The 21394-nt window shown below is 39.9% G+C and overlaps 1 protein-coding gene across 1 annotated transcript in view; it reads right to left on the bottom strand.

Moving 5' to 3' along the window:
- Positions 1–21394, bottom strand: part of Zswim5 (zinc finger SWIM-type containing 5) — a 109919-nt gene that overhangs the window by 38185 nt on the left and 50340 nt on the right. The window contains exon 2 of the mRNA XM_021160422.3: positions 2719–3075. Within this exon, the coding sequence (XP_021016081.2) occupies positions 2719–3075 (357 nt within the window). The remainder of the gene's footprint in view (positions 1–2718; positions 3076–21394) is intronic.

Below are 21394 nucleotides of genomic sequence, written 5' to 3' on the forward strand. Positions count from 1 at the left end.
ACAAGGCTCGCCTCACTAGCCTCAATTCCATGATGTAGACAAGATTGGTTTGAACTCTGGATCCTCCTTCCTAGGCCTCCAAAGACTTACATATGTGTAGCATCATGCTCAGAACCATGCATTATTTCATGAGATATTTTATTTGTTTTTAAAAAAGACTTATTTATGTAGATGGGTGTTTTGTCAGCATGTATGTCTTCATATCAGAAGAAGTTTGTGTGAATAACTCCAGTTATAAGGGACTACAGTTATAGATGATAGTGAGCTGCCACGTGGGTTCTGGGAACTGAACTGGGTCCTTTGGAAGAGCAACCAGTGCTCTTAACCACTGACCATCTCACCAAACCCAATAATTTCGTTTATTAAGCAAACATTTAGTCAGATGCAGTGCATCTAATCCCAGCAACTTGTGAGGCTTGGGAAGGAGGGTCTCTTTGTTCAAGAGTTCTGGTTGGAGCAATATAATGAGATCTTATTTCATAAACAAAACAGAAAAGAGTAAGCCAATAGTTAGTATTTACCAAGAGCTTAATATGTAGCAACATTTATGTCCTCTTGGAGACTTTGGAGTAATTGGAGAGAGAGGATAAACAAATAATCACATGCATATTTTTCTGTCATGCTGCTTCCTCAGGTTTACACACACACACACTTTCATGTGGAAAGGCCATAATAAGCTTAAAAATTGACACTGGAGGAGTGAATGGGCAGAGGTGGCACACGCCTTTAATCCCAACACTTGGGAGGCAGAGGCAAGCAAATTTCAGAACAAGATGTAGAACTCTTAGCTCCTCTAGCAGCATGCCTGCCTGGATGCTTCCATGCTTCCTGCCTTGATGATAGCATACTGAACTTCTGAACCAACCCATCAGCCAACCCCAATTAAATGGCGTCCCTTATAAGAATTGCCTTGGTCGTGGTGTCTGTTCTCAGCAAATGGAAACCCTACTAGGACAGTCATAGAAAAATCACTTGGGATGGCTCTGTGGAGGGGGGAATAAAGGGGAACAACACGGCAATCTAGGCGAAAGACTGCAATGGAATACATATAGAAAGGAAAGATGTTAGAGATGACTACAGGTGTGTATCAGTGTCTAGAACACGGTGCTGACTGCTGGGATGATGAATGAGCAGAAGAATAAGCAAGCTTGAGGAACTTAACACTCCAGCCAGTATGCAGTTCAGTGGTAGAACACTTGCCTAACATATGAAAGCCCTCATTCCATCCCTGGCACTGCCCAAAATTAAAAAGGTAAAAGAATACAGACTATAAATTCATATTTGGATTTATTGATCTTGGGATGTCTCTGTGGTATAAAAACCAGGTGGATATATAAAGCTCTTAAGAGCTGACTGGAAAAATGAATCTGTATATCATGATAAGTGGATAACGTCTGAAATCAAGGGTGTAGCTGAAATATACAGATCTATAGAGAGCACAGAAACTGAGGGGGAAAAGATTAATAAGAAATGTCCACGTTGCAAACTCAGACAGAGCAGGGGAAATATTTAGGAGTAAGTGAGCAGATTAGGTAAGCAATCCCTGGAGTTTACAAAATGGCTTCCTTAGCTGTCCACTAACTCTCAGTTCACACCTATTGATTTAAATTTAAATTACACTGAATTAAATTGTTCTTATGTAAGTTTGTTGGTTTGACTATTTTAGCCTTCTCATAAAAAGAACGAGGAGGAGGAGCCTGACCTTCTGGTAACAAGTCAGTGACACTTTAGTGTGATGTGGGATCTTCCCCAGGGTGACCGGAGAAGATAAAGTGGAAGGGGTATCTTTCATAAATAACTATTAATCAAGCCACAGAGGAAGCACACAATTAGTTAAATAAGAATTATCACACCATCTCTTATTTAAAATCCTCTAATGGTCTACTATTACTACTAGGGTAAATCCACTCTAAGCCATTTCAGGACCTGGCTTTTTCTCATGAGGCTACATAGTGACACACCCTAAGGGAGCTTTGCCGGCTGAGGAACCAGCTCCCCGACTCCTGTTCCCTGAGTAGGGCTCATGTAGCTCAAGTTGCCACTGCACTTGCTGTGTTCTGGATGGACCTGAGTTCTTGATCCTTTTGCTTCCTGGTCCCTAGGACTAGGACTGGCCACTAGGTGGCCACTGTATCTTGTCCTTTGTTCTTAAACATCTTTTTGAACTATAAACGTAGCATATACTGACTATAGAAAAGAATACCAAAGCATTAAAAAAACAAAAACAAAACAAAACAAAAACCCACCAGCCATAGTTTACTGCTATTAATGACTGGGCCATGGTGGCACATGCCTTTAATCCCAGCATTTGGGAGGCAGAAGCAAGTGGATCTCTATGAGTTTGAGGCCAGCCTGGTCTATAGAGCAAGTTCCAGGACAGCCAGGGCTACACAGACAAACCCTGTCTCATGCCCCACGCATCCCCCCCAACCCCCCTAAAAAAGAAAGAAAGAAAGAAAGAAAGAAAGAAAGAAAGAAAGAAAGAAAGAAAGAAAGAAAGAAAGAAAGAAAGGAAGGAAGGAAGAAAGGAAGGAAGGAAGGAAAGAGTTATTCACAGGTGTTTGGACAAAATGAATTCAATAAGGTTAAATTATTACAAGAGTAGAAAAATTCCAACCTCTTAAAATGCAACACAGAAGAAGGGGGAAAAGGCATTGCTTTTAATAGTAGATATAAAAAAGCTAATTTTTCTAAGTCAAGAAAATGTTAAACAATTACCATTCACTTGGTTGATTTCTGAGTTGGAGGACAGAATCTCATCTGCCAGCTTTTGTGCAGTAGGAAGAACTTCAGTGTGGTGTGCTGTGATTAAATATTGAATAAACTTCTGTAGCTGGTCCCTGTTCATCTGGAAAAGGGTTTCTGAGATAGGAAGACGAAGTTTGACCTGGTCTGGTTTCCGGATCCGGTAGAGAGAGAGTGCTACCACGTGAGCACAGTAGAATATGTCCTTATTCCCACAGCCACAGCTCACAGACGTGATTTTGCATCGATCAAAGCTGATTGCAACTTTGTAAGTCACCGCTGGCTCAGAAGCAGTGGCTGGTTCCGTGACTGTGCCACTCAGATGGAAGCCTAAAGAAACAAAGAAAAACATCCTGCTTAGAGAGTCTCTGGGGGTTAGTCAATTCTCAGTTCATCCAGCATCTTCTACACAGGGAGTGAGACCTGCCTGGATGACAACAAACTCTGTGAGTGAGACTTACGTACTGTCCTGAAGGAATACACAGTCTAGAAACGCAAGAATGCTTTATCTTGGAATGAATCTCTTGGACTTTAAAAACTTTTTATATACTTTTGTATGTATTTTTCTGGAAGGATATAGTTCATAGTTTCATTGCAGTCTCAACTGTTTAATAAATAACTCTTAAATGTTAGGAATAATTCTTGTAGTAGATTTTGAATTTAAAATGGTGATAAAAACAACAACAACACTAGTATAATCTAGAATCCCGTGAGTACTATAGATGAGAGAGAAAAAGAATTCCACGAGGGAGAACAGAAACAAGAGTAAGTATGTTTAAGAACATTTCATCCTTAAACACACAATTCCAAAATGGTGGCCATATGGAACAACCAAAAAGCAAGAAACCCAACATAGAGAAAACTTCATACAAGGGTCCTATATAGTACTCTATTTACAAGGCCCACAACACCAATAACTGTGGAATACACAAAGAATGCTTAATTTTTTTTTTTTTTGAAAAAAGGTGTTGTGTAGTCGGAGGTGTTTCTAACTCACTATGGAGCCAACGATGACCTTGGAACCCCATCCTCCTGCTTCCACCTCTCTGAATCACAATGGGATTACAGTGTGTGCCACTACCCCCCAGGCTCAAGCTTGAGCACCAAGCACTCTATCTATCAGCTGAGCTATCTCTTCAGTTGGAATACGGAGTTCTCTTAACAAAGGAAGCAACAGGAATAACACCAAACACTGCTCAAAACTCATGGGGAAGACCAACTGCTTTACAGAGTTTCCTAGGCAGCTCTGTGGTGATTCTTCCCTCACATTTAACTCAATGGCACACACCTGCAAAAATCAAATTAAAAAACCCCTGAGGTATCACAAAATCATCCTATTTACTGAGTACTCTAATGCCCAAGGACTTGTATAACTTTTAAGGGTTAACTTAGTTAACTTAAAGGGTTAAGCTTTTTTTTTTTTTTTTCCTTTGGGTTTTTTCGAGACAGGGTTTCTCTGTGTAGCCCTGGCTGTCCTGGAACTCACTCTGTAGACCAGACTGGCCTCGAACTCAGAAATCCGCCTGCCTCTGCCTCCAGAGTGCTGGGATTAAAGGCATGTGCCACCACTGCCCGGCAGGGTTAAGCTTTACAATAGCCTCTCTTATCAGGGGCAGAGCTTGAAGGATGCTGGGTGGATTGAGGACAGGCAGTTAACAAGTACTTGTACTATCTACTCCACTAGAGAGGTTCCAGTAGGCCATAAAGAACAACGTGCCTATTTCTAGTCTATTTTAACAGGCCTGTCTTTTTGGTGCAAAGTAATCAGGAATGGTGGACTTGCAGAGATCTGTTTCTTAAAGAGAATACATATATAGACTGCTGCTCTTGTTTTATCTCATTCACATCATATACAAGTTTAAAACAATTTTTGAAGAGAAGCAGAGGCAAGTGCATCTTTGTGAGTTCAAGGCTGGCCTGGTCTACATAGAAAGTTCCAAGTCAGCCAGGCAATAGAGACAAGACACTGTCTCAAACAAAACAAAACAAAACAAAAACCTACAACCAATTTTAAAAACCTCTCAGATACTCTAATATTGAGTGGACCCTGAATAAAAGCACCAAATACTTCCGAGGAGTTCTTGCTTGGCTTATGAGTAGTATATTTATCCTCAAATCACAAAGCAAGCTTTGACATGAAAAGGAAATGCTTTATTTCAAATTTCTATTCCAACCTGTGATTTAGACTCCTTCTCTACCCAGCTCTTCCTTGCTTAAAAATACAAAAATAAAAATCAGACCATAGCCTCTTCTCCATTACATATCATGATGGCTCTGATATCTCAACTTGTAGGAAAATCACTGACCTTTTATAGATACATGCATGCTATGAGCTCCTTCCAGGATACCATTTGTAAACCCGTTACACTTTCTTTACCTTCAACATGCACCAAGTATCACTTGGGCAAGAATCAACAAATGAGTCAAACCCACAGTGGTGGCACATGACTGTGACTGCAGCGCTCGGGACTCAGATGAGAAAGACTATAAGTTTGGGGCTAGCTTGAATTATATAGACATTGAAAGATTTTTGTCTCAAAAACAAAAACTAAAAACCATGAAAATGTCCTCAGAGGGCAGGAACAGTGTTTGGAAGAAGTACTTGCTAGAATGTGCTGTGCTCAAATATGCACCAAACACTCTTTGCTACAAACCCATGCATGAGCCGGATGTAGTGACATACACACATCTATAATCCCAGCGCTCCTGCTTGGGATCAAAGGTGTGCTCTGCCACCACGTGGGAAGATTTATCCAAGAATATGTCTGTTGGGTGCTCTGATCTACTGCATGTGGATGAGTGAGGTACTGCTGGTACCTGCTGGGATTGGCTCCAGGCCATCTTCCAGCAGAGTCAGTTGGATCTCTGAGTTTGAGGCCAGCCTGGTCTACAAAGCGAGTTCCAGGATAGCCAGGGCTACACAGAGAAACCCTGTCTCGAAAAACCCCCCAAATCAAAACTATGCATAACTGGTGACTTACAACAGGTGTTGTTCTCCTGCTTATTATACTGACTGGCAGTACGAACACAATAGAAACGGCCTGAGAATTTCCCTCAACAATGTTCTCATCATTAAACAAGCTGAAGAGTCCAGACACAGACTGAACTCAACTTTGAAGTAAATAGAAAATAGTAAGGATGATTTCCCATTTGGATATATAAATACATGATAAGATGGAGTAGGATAGGGTGGAGTAATAGATACTCTTGTATGTATGTGATGAAACTTCTCTTTTCTAAATAAGGAAATTCTATAGTCTACACTGCTTAGCTCCAATGTCACTTCACATTACACCACCTGGTACCTCAAGTTGTTGAATCATTAAATGAAAAAGCTTTAGCATTTATGCCTGTGGAGTTTATATTCTGATTTACAAGAAAAATTTTGTCCAGAATCAAATAAAGATCTAAGAAATAATCATTTCATTGATTGCCCAGAACAGTTATGTAATTTTCATGATTATAGCCATGAGAACAAAATCTTAAACGACCATAATTTCTGAAATATCTTAGACTTTAAAAATTAGAAAAGATTTATACTGATTCTTTCAAGTCAGTGTACAGTCAATTGCTTAGTAACCGTGTGTGTGTGTGTGTTTGTGTGTGTGTGTGTGTGTGAGAGAGAGAGAGAGAGAGTGAGCGAGTGGGATGGGGGAAGATGCCATAGTCTTGTGGTCAGAGAACAACTCCTTGGAGTCAGTTCTCCTTCAGCCTTTATAAGGGCTTTGGGCCTTGCACTCAGGCCCTCAGCTTTCATGGCACGTGCCAATGCCTACTAAACAACCTTAGCAGCCTACTCCCCCTTTTATTGAAAAAATTATGTCATTTCCACATTATCTTGTATTTCTGATACCTAATACCAAAACTAGCACAGAAAAAATATACAAATACTTGCTGAATGCAACAGTTTTGAATCTTTTAGTGTCTCATCACTGATCACAGGACAGTGCAACATGTTTTGCGATCTCTTTTGAGTTCTTCAGACTTGTTCTTACTACACAGTACACAAACCTACCAGGCTTACTGAGTGATTCTTTGCCACGGTAAGTTTTCTCCATTTTTTTCACCTTTGCCTTTATATGTGACATTCCCTATACAAACATGATCTTCCCTGCCCCTCCTCACTCTGAGTTCTCAGCTTGCATGATATTTACTCAAACAAGCCTTCCCTTATGTCTTTGGACACTTAGCTAAGGACTTCTTTAGAATTCTCATTTTTCTTCACTTTTATCTTTATTTGAACAAATGACTACCAGAGTAATTAATAGTTTCATATTTGTCTTTTCCCTTTAGATTGTGAACTCCATGTAAACAAGGGTTTGTTTTCATTTTTATATTTTCAGCTGGCCTATTATAAGGGTTTAATAAGTATCTGTTTATAAATGAATGAGTAAGTGAACACTAAGTTGAATCTTTATATAATTCACAGAGGATTAAGTGTGTTTATAAAATTTCTGATTTTATGATTAAAATATATCAGCAAATTAAACAATTTTACTGGGATGGAGAACAAAGTAACAAGAAATTGTATAGAAAGTTAACCGACGGTCTCTTCCTGCTTCAGTGCAGCTGCTGTTGGAGCTGCAGAAGCTAACGAGATGACATCTACCAGCCCTTTTGGATGCTCTCCCAAGAGCACATCTTAAATATCAAGATGCAATTCTTCAGAGCCAGTGATAGTCCTATCCTGAATGTGGCCTAGGTTATCAATGTAGGATGTGAATGGACAATTTCCAGCAATGACAAAGAAACAAAAGACTCATCTCCAGCTGGAGATTCTCAGACTCTTTAAGTGATGGACATTCATCTGTCATGACTGGAAAGAGTACAGGCGCTGCAAGTTCTGATGAATTTGGCAATTCCCAAAATCAGAACGGGAGAACAATGAGTAGCTCTAAACAAAAAATAACAAATGCACTCAAGGAATCACTATACAACATACAGAGGCAACCTTTCTTGAAATCCAGTGGATGGAACACTTTATTTAAGCAAATATGAGGAGAAGAGTTAAGGCTACTGTGTCTGTATATTGCCGGTAGGTAAGAAGGGGTTTGACCTAGAAAATTAAAGAAATATGTTCTGTAACACTTTTATATGAAAGAAACTGGTCAGTGGTTTAAATGAAGAAAGCTTTAGAAGCCAGAGTGAATCTTACTAAAGCCGAGGACTTGCCTCATTTCCAGGTTCTGCTGCACCCTTTGTCTTGCTATGCAAGTGCAGATGCCTACAATACATAAAGCCAGCAAGGCTGTGGACTGGAACTTGGTTCTGAAAGAAGCCCCATTTCTTTGGCATCAACAGATATTTATATGACTTTGCAGCTATCAGCCAAAAAGAAGGCCCCCCCCTCAAAGACTTCGATACCTCATTGGACAAACTGCCCACTCTTAAATATATATAAAAGCTTTGCCTATTATACACAGCACTGGGTGAACATTAGCAATGAAAACAGGAGATGGAGTACATCCCAAGGCTAAGAACTATTCCTTAATATTTTGTGTGTGTGAACATATATATGTGTGTGTGAAATATATTTAGTAGTTTGAAATTCCTATTGAATTTGTTTTTTTCTGTAGTGATTTAGAGGCTGCAATTTATGAGATATCTGAGATTATATAATTTTCAAATAAAACATTTTTGAAACAAAACAGAATTTATATAGGATAATATCAATATAACAAGAGTCTTTCCTATAATTTATATTCAAATTTTAAATGGACTGCTGTTAGCTTCAACTGGTTTCTATAACATTTAACTAATATTTTTGAGACAGAATCTTTCTTCAGACTAGCTTTGAGTTCAGACCAATCCTCCTGCCTCAGTCTTTTGCTTGTTGAGACTTCAGGCATGTACCACAACATCTGACTGTTTTTAAAACTACAGAACATGAGGGCTGGCAGGATGGCTCAGTCAGGGCAGCCTTTGCTGCACAAGCTTCATGATCTGCGTTCATTCCTCAGATCCCACACTGGAAGGAGAGAACCATCTAACTCCTGAGGCAGTCTTCTGCCCTTCACAGAGTGCACGTCCACATTCTCTCTCACTCAATAATTTATTTATATTATTACTGTGTTGTTGTTTGAGACAGGGCCTCGCTATATAGCTCTAGCTGTCTTATAACTCACTATATAGACCAAGTTAACCTCAAATTCACAGAGAACCATCTACCTCTTCCTCCCACCTGCTGGGATTAAAGGTGTACTACCTTTAATCCATGCTTTGCTCAATAATTTTTTAAAAAAAATAAAAACACATGGGAGGAATGGTAGCACACACCTTTAATCATTTAGGGGGCAGAGGCAGATCTCTGTGAGTTTGAGGCCAGCCTGATCTCCACAGCAAGTTCCAGGATAGCCAGGGCTACAGAAGCCCTATCTCGCAATTAAAAAAAAAAAAAAACAAATAAAAACACAAGCTATTTTATTAGCTAACATTTAGTGCTTACTACATGCTAGACAGTATATTCTAAGTGTTTCCCATATGTTAACTAGTTAGGTCCTCAGAACAATGAAATGTCTGCTCTTTTTCCTTGCAGTAAGAAACTGAAGCTCAGGGAATAAAGGAACTCATTCAACATCGTACTTGAGCTAGAGCACAGGCAGGCAGTCTGGCTCCACAACCTGTACTGTTAACCACAGTGTAGTGAGAATGACACCATTGCAGCTAAAGCATGTATCCAAAACTTTATAAAAGTAATTAGCAAGCATAATTCTACAAAGACGGGCTTCTGCATTAATGACAGACAAGTCAGTAAACTCTGACATCTGCCTGGTTTCCTGGGCAACTATTTGATGCAGCACTCTCACTGGAGGAATAAAGATGGGCTCGTGAACTACAAGACAGTCTCACCACCGCACGTGAATCATCTGTGTGGAGTTCTAAAAGAGCACTTCTCAGCACAGCCCTCTGACACCATTCAAAGGCCTTTGTGTTTCTAAGTGTAAGAAAAGCTCCAGCAAAGCCAGGCAATTAAAACCACTTTGCTCACTGCTCTTTTGATTCCCCAAGGCCTCTAGGCAGGTGCTAATACATGAAAACGAGTGTCATTTCAGCCAACAGCAAGAAAAAGGACTGCTGGGATTTACTAATAGATTAATTTTTTCCTTTAAAAAATTTCACATTGTATTTAATTTACTTACATTTCGTGTGTGTGTCTGTGTGTCTGTGTGTGTGTGTGTGTGTGTGTCTGTCTGTGTGTCTGTGGATGCACAATTGCCACAGCATGTGTGTAGAGATCTTCTACTATATGGGTGCCAGGGAAAGGAACTCAGGTTATCAGGCTTGGCAGGCACCATCTTGCTGGTCTTAGAACACATTTCCTTTTCATTTCTTTTTTTCTACACCACCCCCAACCTGCAAGATAGGGTTTCTCTGTGTAGTCTTGGCTGTACTGGAACTCACTTTGCAGACCCAGCTTGGCCTCGAACTCACAGAGATCTGCCTCACTCTGCCTCTGTTTCTCCAGTGCTAGGATTAAAGGCATGTCTCACCACACCTGGTTTAAGAATATGTTTTTCTTAAAGTCACTTTAAATATAAAATATGTATAACTACACATGCAAACATACATACATAAACACACACACACATGGCTCTATAAACTAAGTATTCCTTTGTATCAGACTGGCTTTATTTAAATAAAATTGGTTTTGATGAAAGTGTAGAATTAATTAGAATTTCTCATCTAATTCTTGCTTACTGGAAAGTCCAGCTGTATACAGCAGAAAATAAGGCAAGTTACTTTCTTTTTAAATCTGTTACCTAAAACAAAACCAAACAAAAGTAGCCATGAGAACTGTTAAAACTCCAACAATAACATTTATAAAATAACTAATTTCCTTCTTGGAAAACTTAACTCACAATCTTACTAGCTAATGCTAACAAGTGCCGTGGGACAGTTCCAGAGACTAACAGTAAAATAGACCCACATCAGGGATCAGGGGCTGAGTTACAACTCCAATAGCCCTCAAGTCCTTTTTGCCTCAGTTTCTTAATTATGCAAATGAACATAGTGCTTAATCAGATTCATGTGGAAGTGCTTTCTAAAGAACACATTTACCCAACATACCACTCAATAGCAACCCCAGCTAGCCAGGGCCAGGGCCTATATAAATTCTCAAGAAGCAGATGGCGCCCACACATTGGATCAGGGTGTGGAAGATAAAGTGAGGAGCAGTATTGTTATTCAGGAATACAAATGATGCTGCCCCATTACTCTGAACGCTACTTGGTTTGTTTGTATTAGAGAGGTCACCCTAAGCTTCTCAGAGCAGCTGAGTAAGCTGAAGGGCCCTTCTTGCTGCCATCTGCTCCCTTCCCAGACTCCTCTGGCAAATCAAGGGGTTTCCTTATATTAACCTCTAAAGAACAGCTATGGCCCTTTCTCTTCATCAGCCTCAGAAGGCAGCAGTCTCTACTCTCTGTATTAGCAACCAGAGCTAAAACCAAAGCCTCCCAAATGCAGGCACTCACCTCTAGATACAGCTTTTCAACACCCAGTTCTCTAGAATTATGTTGTTTTGGCTTCAATTCTATAAGGGAATTAAGTGTATGGTTTTAAAGTTTCAGGATTTTTTTTATATATATATAATATATAATATATATAACATATATAATATATATATAATTTTAGAAATATTTCATGTTAAAAAGAAAAATAACATATTTATCTGGAAAATTCATTTAAATATCTAACATACAGAAAACACAATTACTTTAAAGCAGTAATTTCACCAGGCATGACAGCGTACACCTGTAATCCCAGCACTTGGGACATGCAGACGGGTGTATAAGGAGTTCAAAGTTATTGTCACCGTAAGCTACAAAGAATGATTTGAAGCTAGTCTGGTCTTTATGAGACTTTCTCTCAAAACAAATAAACAGCACAAAGACCTCACTTTATGGTGCAAGATGAAGTTATATTGGTGGATAACCAATCAATTTGGAACTATAGATCAAAAATCTCTTTGGCTCACAGATTTGAAAGAAACTATTACATACTTCAAACAGCTCTCTGTGAAAACAGTGTGCACGGGGGCTGCACCAGGCTCGCTGCATATATATTATAGCTTCCAGCTTAATGTTTTTATGGGATTCCTGAGTCTGTGAATAAGTAGGTTTTTTATTTTTGTGCCATCTCTTGGACTCTTTTCCTTCTGTCTGTCTATCAGATTTCAATATGATAGCTTTTATTTTTATATTATTACATTTTGTTGTATTTTATTATTATTTCTTTTTTTAATATTTATTTTATGTTTATATGAGTACATTGTTGCTGTCTTCAGATACACCAGAAGAGGGCATTAGGTCCAATTAATTACAGATGGTTGTGAGCCACCATGTGGTTGCTGGGAATTGAACTCATGATCTTTGGAAGAGCAGCCAGTGTTCTTAACCGCTAAGCCATCTCTCCAGCCCTTATTATTATTTCTTAAAAGCCTGCTCTTTTCTAATAAGAGACAGAAAAGGACTGGTTCCAGGTGAGGTGGGCAGAACTAGGAGTAGAGGAAGAGGAAACCATAATCAGGAAAGATTATGTGAGAAAAGGAATCTATTGTCCTTTTTTGCTGGTTTTTCAAACGGGGTTTCCTGGCTGTCCTAGAATTCCCTTTATAGATCGGGCTGCTAGGCTGGTCTAGAACTCACAGAGATCCTCCTGCCTCTGCCAAATGGCATGTGCCTCTATGCCAGGCTAGGAATCTATTTTCAATAAAAGAGGGGAAAAAAATCAGTGTTCACATATACAAAGTATAATTGTTGCTAAAACAGGTGTTATATGGGTTCTGTGTGTGTGTGTACATGTATGAGATATGGACACACATACACATACCCCTCCCCCCTACACACACCAGCCTAGCCTCAAACTCCCTATGTAACTGAGGAAGATCTTGAACTTGTTAATGCATGTAAGACATACAGACAGGCAGACAGAAGCACAGACACACTCACATGCTCATGCACACACGCTCTCCAGGATAGCCTCAAACTTCCTAGGCAGCTGAGGACATTCTTGAATTTCTGATCTTCCTACCTCTATCTCCCAGGTGCTGGGATTACATGTATGTACCACTATATCCTGTTTATTCAGTGTTGGGGATAGAATCCAGTGGTTTGTGTATGCACTTTACCAACTGAACTAGACACATGACCAGGTCTCTACCTAGGTTCATAATTAAAGAGAAAGGCAACATATAATTGTAATCTTATTTCATAAACTATTCTACTCCAATTCAGGAGCCTACGTCAATAGGGTGGAGGGTATTAAAAACAACAAATTACTTTTCAAAAGGAAAACATTATACTTAGCTATTTTGACTGACCACAATACTGAATAATCAAATTTCTATTTTTGAGTCTTCAACATAGTATTAAGATTTATTTTATTTTTTATTAATATGTACTTATTGGATGTGTATGAATATTTTGCCATACACACACACACACACACACACACACACATATATATATATATATATATATATATATATATATATATATATGCACAATGCATGTGCCTGGTGCCATGGAGTTCAGAAGAGGGTGTTAGATCCATGAAACTAGAGTGAGAGATGGTTATGATGTGGGTGCTGGGAACTGAGCCCAAGGCCTCTGCAAGAACAGTCATGCGTTAGCCAGCAGGCCAGTTCTACAGCCCTCAGGTTTATTTTGAAAGCACTATACTTACTTAGTGCTTGGTGCATACCTATAATCAGTATTGACGGTATGACAAGGATCCCGAGTCAGGGTCAGTTTGAGTCCTACTGTGAGATTTTGTATCAAACAAGAGAAAACTCACAGAAACCATTTTCCAGGAGGAAAAGGGTTTCCTTCAGGGTGAATATGATTAAGATATGCTTATACATCTATGAAATTATTGAAGAATATTGACCACACTGGCCTTGAACGTACTAAGATCCACCTAGAATTAAGGGCATGCATCACCATGGCTGGCAATAAAAGATTTTCTGTTACTTCTCTGAGATGGTGTATACTGAATTAAGACACTAAATTAAGTCACCAAATAATTATAAATACAATGTAATTATATTTATAATATAGTGTGTGTGTTTAGCACAGTGTCTGCCATTCCACTGCAATAAAAATGTTATCATTCCAATATTCTGACTATAACTCTAGCTAGCTCCCTTATTCTCATCTCCTTTCAAGGACTCCTTGTTTCATGCAGATTCTAGTCTCAAATTATTTAAAGAAAGTGCCCATACATCCACATCTCCACATCATATGAATTGTAACCAAATTCTTATGGAATAAAAGCATAAATTGCAGATGATCTTAACCGTCATCTTTTCTAAACTTCATGACATCTTATTTTCAGTATAGCCTTTTTAATATGGAGATGAATGCAAATTCCCACACAACATTCTTTATTTAAGGGGTTCATACATGGTAAGAACAACATTCCTAACATTTATAGCATTTTGGTCAGGACCTCATATCACCCTCTGGCTCTCTATTCTTTTGTTCCATCTCACGCACTGACCTGTGTGGGGTTGCAAGAATGTCGACACGAATTCAATTAGCACAATCCTTTCATTCTGTTTAGACACTGGAGCAAAACCACTTTTTATACGTTGTATAATAACCTGGTTCCAGACAAAACCAATCAGATAAAAGGCATCCTCATTAAGTTTTTACTGGGATCTAAATGCTTTCACATCCTCATTTGGATTTGAGCAGTTCTTCACAGGAAAAATCCCAAGTGTTAGCAATTCTTCTGAGTCAAATTATAGCACCGCACAATCCCATCGACTGGCCAGCCAACCCTTCCTTGCCCTTCTCTGGCTTTTCATGCTTTACTGCTCTAGTCTCAAAAGCAGGGAGCAATACTACGATGTAGAGTGGCAGCTCTCAACCTGTGGGGAGTGACCCCCCAAGTGATCCATTTACAGGGATTACATGAGATGCCCTGCATATAATTTATCTATATTACGATTCATAACAGTAGCAAAATTACAGTTATGAAGTAGCAACAAGAATTTTATGGTTGGAGGTCACCACAGCAGGAGGAACTGTATTAAAAGGTGGCAGCATTTAAAAGGTTGAGAACCGCTGACACAGAGATTCTTTTTCATGTACACTACTTCTTTAGAAAGAGTGCCTTAACACATTTTTGGGAATCTAAATGGGGAATTATGCATTTCTAGGTTCTTATTTTCATATAATTTTTATTTTACATAATTTTTTAAACATTTATTTTGTGTGAGGTAGGGGGCAGGGAGCAAGTGCCAGGGCACATGTGTCAAGGTCAGAAGATCACCCGAGGGAGTCAGTTCTCTTTCTACTATGTGGGTCCTGGGGATCAATCTCAGGTTACCAGGCTTGCTAATGCAAGTGCCTTTATCTACTGAGCCATCACATTGGCCCCTAAACTGTGAATTGTACACTTATAGGTTCTCATGTTCACATGATATTTTTGTTTTATTTTAAATGACTTTTAACCCTTATTCATGAGGAGGTAATGGTTGCATGTGCATGCTATAGCTACACGCGGAAGCTAGAGGAGAATGTGTGGGAGTCTGTTTTCTCTTTCCACTAAATAAGCTCCCAGAGATAAGACTCAGGTTGTCAAGCTTGGTGGCAAGCACCTTTACCCACTACCGTCTAGCGGGCTCAACTTTCCTTTTTTCTTTTTTAAAGGAAGTTTAAATTTGGTTATAAAACAGTCATGAGCTAAACTAAAGTGCAATTTGCTCTGACCTGATTTCAGAATGAAGCAGAGTAGAGCTCCAAAAATGCACGGGCATTGGCATCTCTTCTTCTTCCCAAATAATTCATTTTTTAGTTTATGTATTTTTAATTCAAAAATTATTTTATGTGTATAAGTGTCATGCCTGCATGTATATCTGAGTATCACATGCAAACCTGGTGCTCTTAGAGGCCAGAAGAGGGAACACAGACCCTCCTGGAACTGGAGTGACAGATGATTGTGAGCTGCCGTGTAGGTGCTGGGAATCAAACCCGAATCTCCTAGAAGAGCAGCCAGCTCTTAACTACAGAGCTATCTTTAGCCTTGTATTTTTTAATTTTGTAGTTATAGTTCGTTCTCTCTCTCCTCTCTCTTCTCTCTCTCTCTCTCTCTCTCTCTCTCTCTCTCTCTCTCTCTCTCTCTCTCTCTCTCGTGTGTGTGTGGTATGTAACACAGTATAGCTGGTCAGAAGACAATTTGCAGGAGTTTGTTTTCTCTTTGCACCATGTTTCAAGGATTGAACTCAGTTGATCAAGCTTGGTGTTAGGCACCTTTTTTTTTTTTGCTGAGAAATCTTGTTGGCCCCTCATGCATTAAAAACAAAAGTCTAGGGGGCTGGTGAGATGGCTCAGTGGGTAAGAGCACTGACTGCTCTCTGGAAGGTCCTGAGTTCAAATCCTAGCAACCACATGGTGGCTCACAACCACCTGTAATGAGATCTGACGCCCTCTTCTGGGACGTCTGAAGTCAGCTACAGTGTGCTTATGTATAATAATAAATAAATCCTTAAAAAAAAAATCTAGATTCTGCAGAGGAGAAGAATATATGACATCTGGCTTCTGTGTCTAGCTTGTTTCTAGTTAACATCCAGTTCCATCCATTTGATAATTTTATTTTTACTTTTTATTTATTTCTATTTTTCTAAAGATTTATATATTATTATATGTAAGTACACTGTAGCTGTCTTCAGACACACCAGAAGAGGGTGTCAGATCTCATTACAGACGGTTGTAAGCCACCATGTGGTTTCTGGAATTTGAACTCAGAATCTCTGGAAGAGCAGTCAGTGCTCTTAACTGCTGAGCCATCTCTCCAGCCTGATAAATTTATTTTTTTTTAATTGAAACAAGGAAAGGGGCTAGGGATGAAACAGAGAGGACACTCTTCTACCAAGCTTAAGAACATTTAAGCCACATACACACACACACACACACACACACACACACACAGAGGTAGAGAGAGAGAGAGAGAGGCAGAGAGAGAGAGAGAGAGAGAGAGGCAGAGAGAGAGAGAGAGAGAGGCAGAGAGAGGCAGAGAGAGGCAGAGAGAGAGAGAGAGAGAGAGAGAGAGAGATCCTTAAATAATATCACTGTATGAGGCCACATCCAGAGAAACAGGATTACAAAGTGTCAATGAAAACAAGCTCTGGAGCCAGCCCAGAGCTCAGAAGGTAAAATTGCCTGTCACAAGTGGTGGTTAGCTTGTTAATTTCACAGAACCTAGAATCACCTAATAGATGCGTCTGGACATGCTATAGGGAATTACTTTGATGATCTGAATTGAGGTGGGAAGATTTGCCCACTGTGGATGACACCATTCCCTAGGCAGGGTATCCTGAACTGTGTAAAAGCACAGAAGGGAAACCGAGCCCTAGTACCATGCATTCATTTTTCTGTTCTGACAGCAGATGTGACCAACTGCTTCAAGCTCCTGATAGCTAGACTTCCCTACTCGGAAAGAGTATGACCTAGAACTGTGAGCTAAGATGAAGGTTTGCTTTCTCCCTTCAGCTGCTTTTGCTTTATCACATCACAAGATACAAGTGCATCCCTGGGTCTCACAGTGGAAGGTAACCCAACTCTGAAAAGTTGTCCTCTGACCTCCACATGAGGGCTGTAGCATGCACACATCATACACATACATATAATAATAAATGAAACAAGGAGAACAGGCTCTACCATCAAACCTGGGTTCAAATGTTGGCTGTTACTTAGTGGGTTCCTTGACCTTTCACTTTCAGTGCCTTGGGTTCTTCATATGCAAATGATATTTGATTATTGTGAGGATTAGATAAGCAAAGATGAATAAAAGAGATTAGTGCTTGGGCTACTGTAAGTTCTCCTGGTTGTTTTATTTTTTAAATAATTAGTTATTTGTCATTTTGTGTATATGTATAGGAGTTCAGGCTGTGCAAACCATAGCTCATATGCAGAGGTCAGAAGACAATTTGTAGGCGTTAGCTAGCTTTTCTTCCACCGTTTGGGTTCAGGGGGTTGAACTCTTTACCCAATGAGCCATCCTACTGGTCAATACACAATAAGTTATCAATGATAATTGTTAAAATTCACTTAGCAGCCACTCAGCTTCTGCTTCAATGAAGATGAGAGCAAGTATACTTTTCCTATTCTTCTCATGGGGCATCTATTTGTTAAAAGCCTAGCATGACACATACAAAACAAACATAAAAAGACTCTGAAATGTAGAAACCAGAGGTCAAGCTAACAAGATCTAGACCCAAGAAGACAGGATTATAAGATATTTGAGCTTTCTTTTTTATCCTTCATGGCCTCAGATTTGGGGATAAAGAAAGCAGCAATCCAGAAACGTTAACTGATACAGAAAAATAAAAAAATAAAAACCTTTGCCCTTTGTAGTCAAAAAATGAGGGAAAGAACAGACTAGTACAAAAATATTTAAGACAATATACTGTACTCCAGATGAACAGCACAGAGACCACTGTAACTCTATACCAGCAAAGGCGAGGTTAGGCTTTGCCCACTGGAATGAGGGTTACGTGGGTCAGGACTTTCACCACACAATCAATGGTAGTCAGGCCTTTTGCCAGTCTATGTCTATTAGAGGCCATGAAGCAAACAGTAATGAGGCATGTCTGCTCTTCTAATTCAGCATGGAGACACCTCAACAGGTATGATGGTTTGTATATTCTTGGACCAAGGAGTGGCACCTTGTGAGGTGTGGCCTTGATGGAATAGGTGGAACCTGGTTGGAATAGGTGTGTCACTGTGGGTGTGGGCTTAAGACTCTCACCCCAGTTGCCTGGAAGTCAGTCTTCCACTAGCAGCCTTTGGATGAAGACATAGAACTCTCAGCTCTGCCTGCACCATGCCTGTCTGCATACTGCCATGCTCCCACCTTGATGATAATGGACTGAACCTCTGAACCTGTAAGCCAGCCCCAATTAAATGTTGTTTTTATAAGACTTGCCTTGGTCATGGTATCTGTTCACAGCAGTAAAACCCTGACTAAGACAATAGGGAATCAAGACTTCTACATTCATGTAGCAATAAAGAGCTCCTCTTCCATTCCTGCCCCTGAAGTGTTGGAGAATGTATTAAAACAGAGGTTTAGGGGCTGGAGAGATGGCTCAGTGATTAAGAGAACTGACTGCTCTTCCAGAGATCATGAGTTCAAATCCCAGAAACCACATGGTGGCTCACAACCATCCATGATGAGATCTGATGCCCTCTTCTGGGGTGTCTGAAGACAGCTTCAGTGTACTTACATACATACATAAAACAAATAAATTATTAAAAAAAAAAAAGACAGGGTCTCTGTGTAGCTGTGGCTGTCCTGAAACTCATTCAGTAGATGAGGCTGGCCTCAAACTAACAGAGATCCTCTTGCCTCTGCCTCCAGAGTGAGATTAAAGTTGTGCTCCACCTCACATGGCTTAATATCCAGGGTTTTATAATGTTCCCAATGTCCAGTGGACATTTGTTCATCATTTCAAGGAAGAAAGTCTCAACCTCATTCAAATAGATAATCAATAGATACCAACCATGAAGTGACAGGTGTTAGAACCTGTCAAAGCCTTTAAAATTTGTATCACATTTTAATTTATTTTGTGTGCATATGTATGTATATGGGTGGGTTCAGGAACACTACTGCACATAAGTGCAGGTCAGAGAACAACTTAGGGAGTCAATTCTCTTCTTGTATTTTGTGAGTGCTGGAGCTGAAACTCAAGTTGTCAGGCTTGGCCACAGGGGGCCTTTACCAGGTGAGCCATCTTCCTGTCCTCTTGACAAAGCATTCAAAGGAGCTATCATAAAAACACTTTCAACAAGCAATTACAAACATACACGAAACACATTTTGAAAATAGAAACTATCAGAAAAGAAATGTAAGATGTTTAACCAAGTTGAAATTAGAGAACTTAAAATACGACCTTGAAATAAAAAAAATTCAATGAATAGTCTGAACATGAGACTAGCTGGGACACAGGAAAATGTCAATGAAGCAGAAGACAGAGCGAGAGAAATTACCCAGTCAGAGAAGGGGGTGGGGGAGAGTGAAAACTAAGCAAAAATGAACACTAAATAGAGGCTCAGGATCTCAGAAAGTAGCGAATGCTCTAGTCTCCATCCCCACAAGGAGAAAAACCAAGGCTGCAAGTACCTGGCGTGATTGCTGAGGGCTTGGCAAAGTCGGATCTAGAACACTTGGTCTCTCACTGCTCAGAAGAATCACACACAAAGAAGCACACACCACACACATCAAAGTCAAACTCTTGAAACCTACGTCCAATTAATCAGATTCTTCTCTCCTCTCTCCTCTCTCCTCTCTCCTCTCTCTCTCTCTCTCTCTCTCTCTCTCTCTCTCTCTCTCTCTGTGTGTGTGTGTGTGTGTGTGTGTGTGTGTGTGTGTGTGTGTCAGAGGACGAATCTCTGAAGGCATTTCTCTCACAGATAAATTAGAACCTTACAAAGGTTCTAACCCCTAAGACTAGGGGCAAACAAATTCACAAATTTTGTTTTTCAAAGAAATATTCAACGAAGATATAAAAGCATAGAATACACGCTCTGACTACAAAAGGGACAAATAGGAAAACAGCCAGGAAGGATCAGACCAAAGAAAACAGCTTAACTCAGCAGGTAAACATTAAATCCTGTAGTCTCACGTCAGGCCTCTGACATTTGGCAGTGGGCTGTAAGCTTAAAGCCTGTCCCTATGTTCTCGGCTGCTTATGACTTACATGACCTCACTTCTGAGGTGGCTCTTCTGCTTGTCTCTTCCTTTAGCAGAAATTCATGTTCCTGGCAACTCTACAGAGGGTCTCATTGTATCTTAGGCTTCATTCCCTTAGCTTCGAACACTGTCTCCGCAGAGGTAGCCTGCAGAGAATCTGATCCAACCATGTCTTGACTCCCAGGCCTTTCCTTTGAAATCTAGGCAAGAAGGTGCTGTGATCCCAGAACTTTTATATTTTACATGCCTGAAAACTGCATCACACACATGCTAGCAAGATCCATCGCCAAACTGAATGTTGGCTGGACCACAGCTGTCTGGGCAGTCAAACCTCTAAAAGCACTTTCCAAAGAATCCCTGTGTGAGCAGTTCCCTTTTCAAAGTCGTCTCTTTTGAAGGAATGTACATCTTTACATCTTTGATCTTGACAGGGATGGGTAGAACCAATTCCCAAGATGCTCTCAAGGCTTCTTTCTTGTTACTCTGATATGGGGTACTTGGCTTGTCTTTAAGGACACACTCTTCAACCATCCCACCCCTGGTCTCAACTTCATACATTCTTTTGTAAACAAACTACAAGTTTTTCAAATCTACTTGGCTGATAGTCTCACTATAAATCTTAATAAAAGAGCCAGCAACAGCCATGTCACAGGAAAAATGATACAGTGCCTAGAGCTTTCTTCTACCAGATTAATTAATATGTTACCTTTAATTTTAGCTGCTCAGAGTCTCAGGCATGTAGATAAAATCTTTGCCGGAATGCAATGCAATGACCTTTAACCTAATCCTCCAGAACCTACTACCATCTGGAAAACTGAGGGCCTAGACATTATTATCTGTGCTCTACCAGCAGTCTGGTCTTCTGAGTGCTTACCAGAATTTTTCATTAAGTTGCACTTACAGAATTCTAGGCTTTTCCTAGCCTGCTTCTCCAGACTTTTCCAAATTCTCCCCA

Source organism: Mus caroli, unplaced genomic scaffold (assembly GCF_978045245.1).
Source record: "Mus caroli unplaced genomic scaffold, Mus_caroli_1 scaffold_6, whole genome shotgun sequence".
Lineage (NCBI taxonomy): Eukaryota > Metazoa > Chordata > Mammalia > Rodentia > Muridae > Mus > Mus caroli.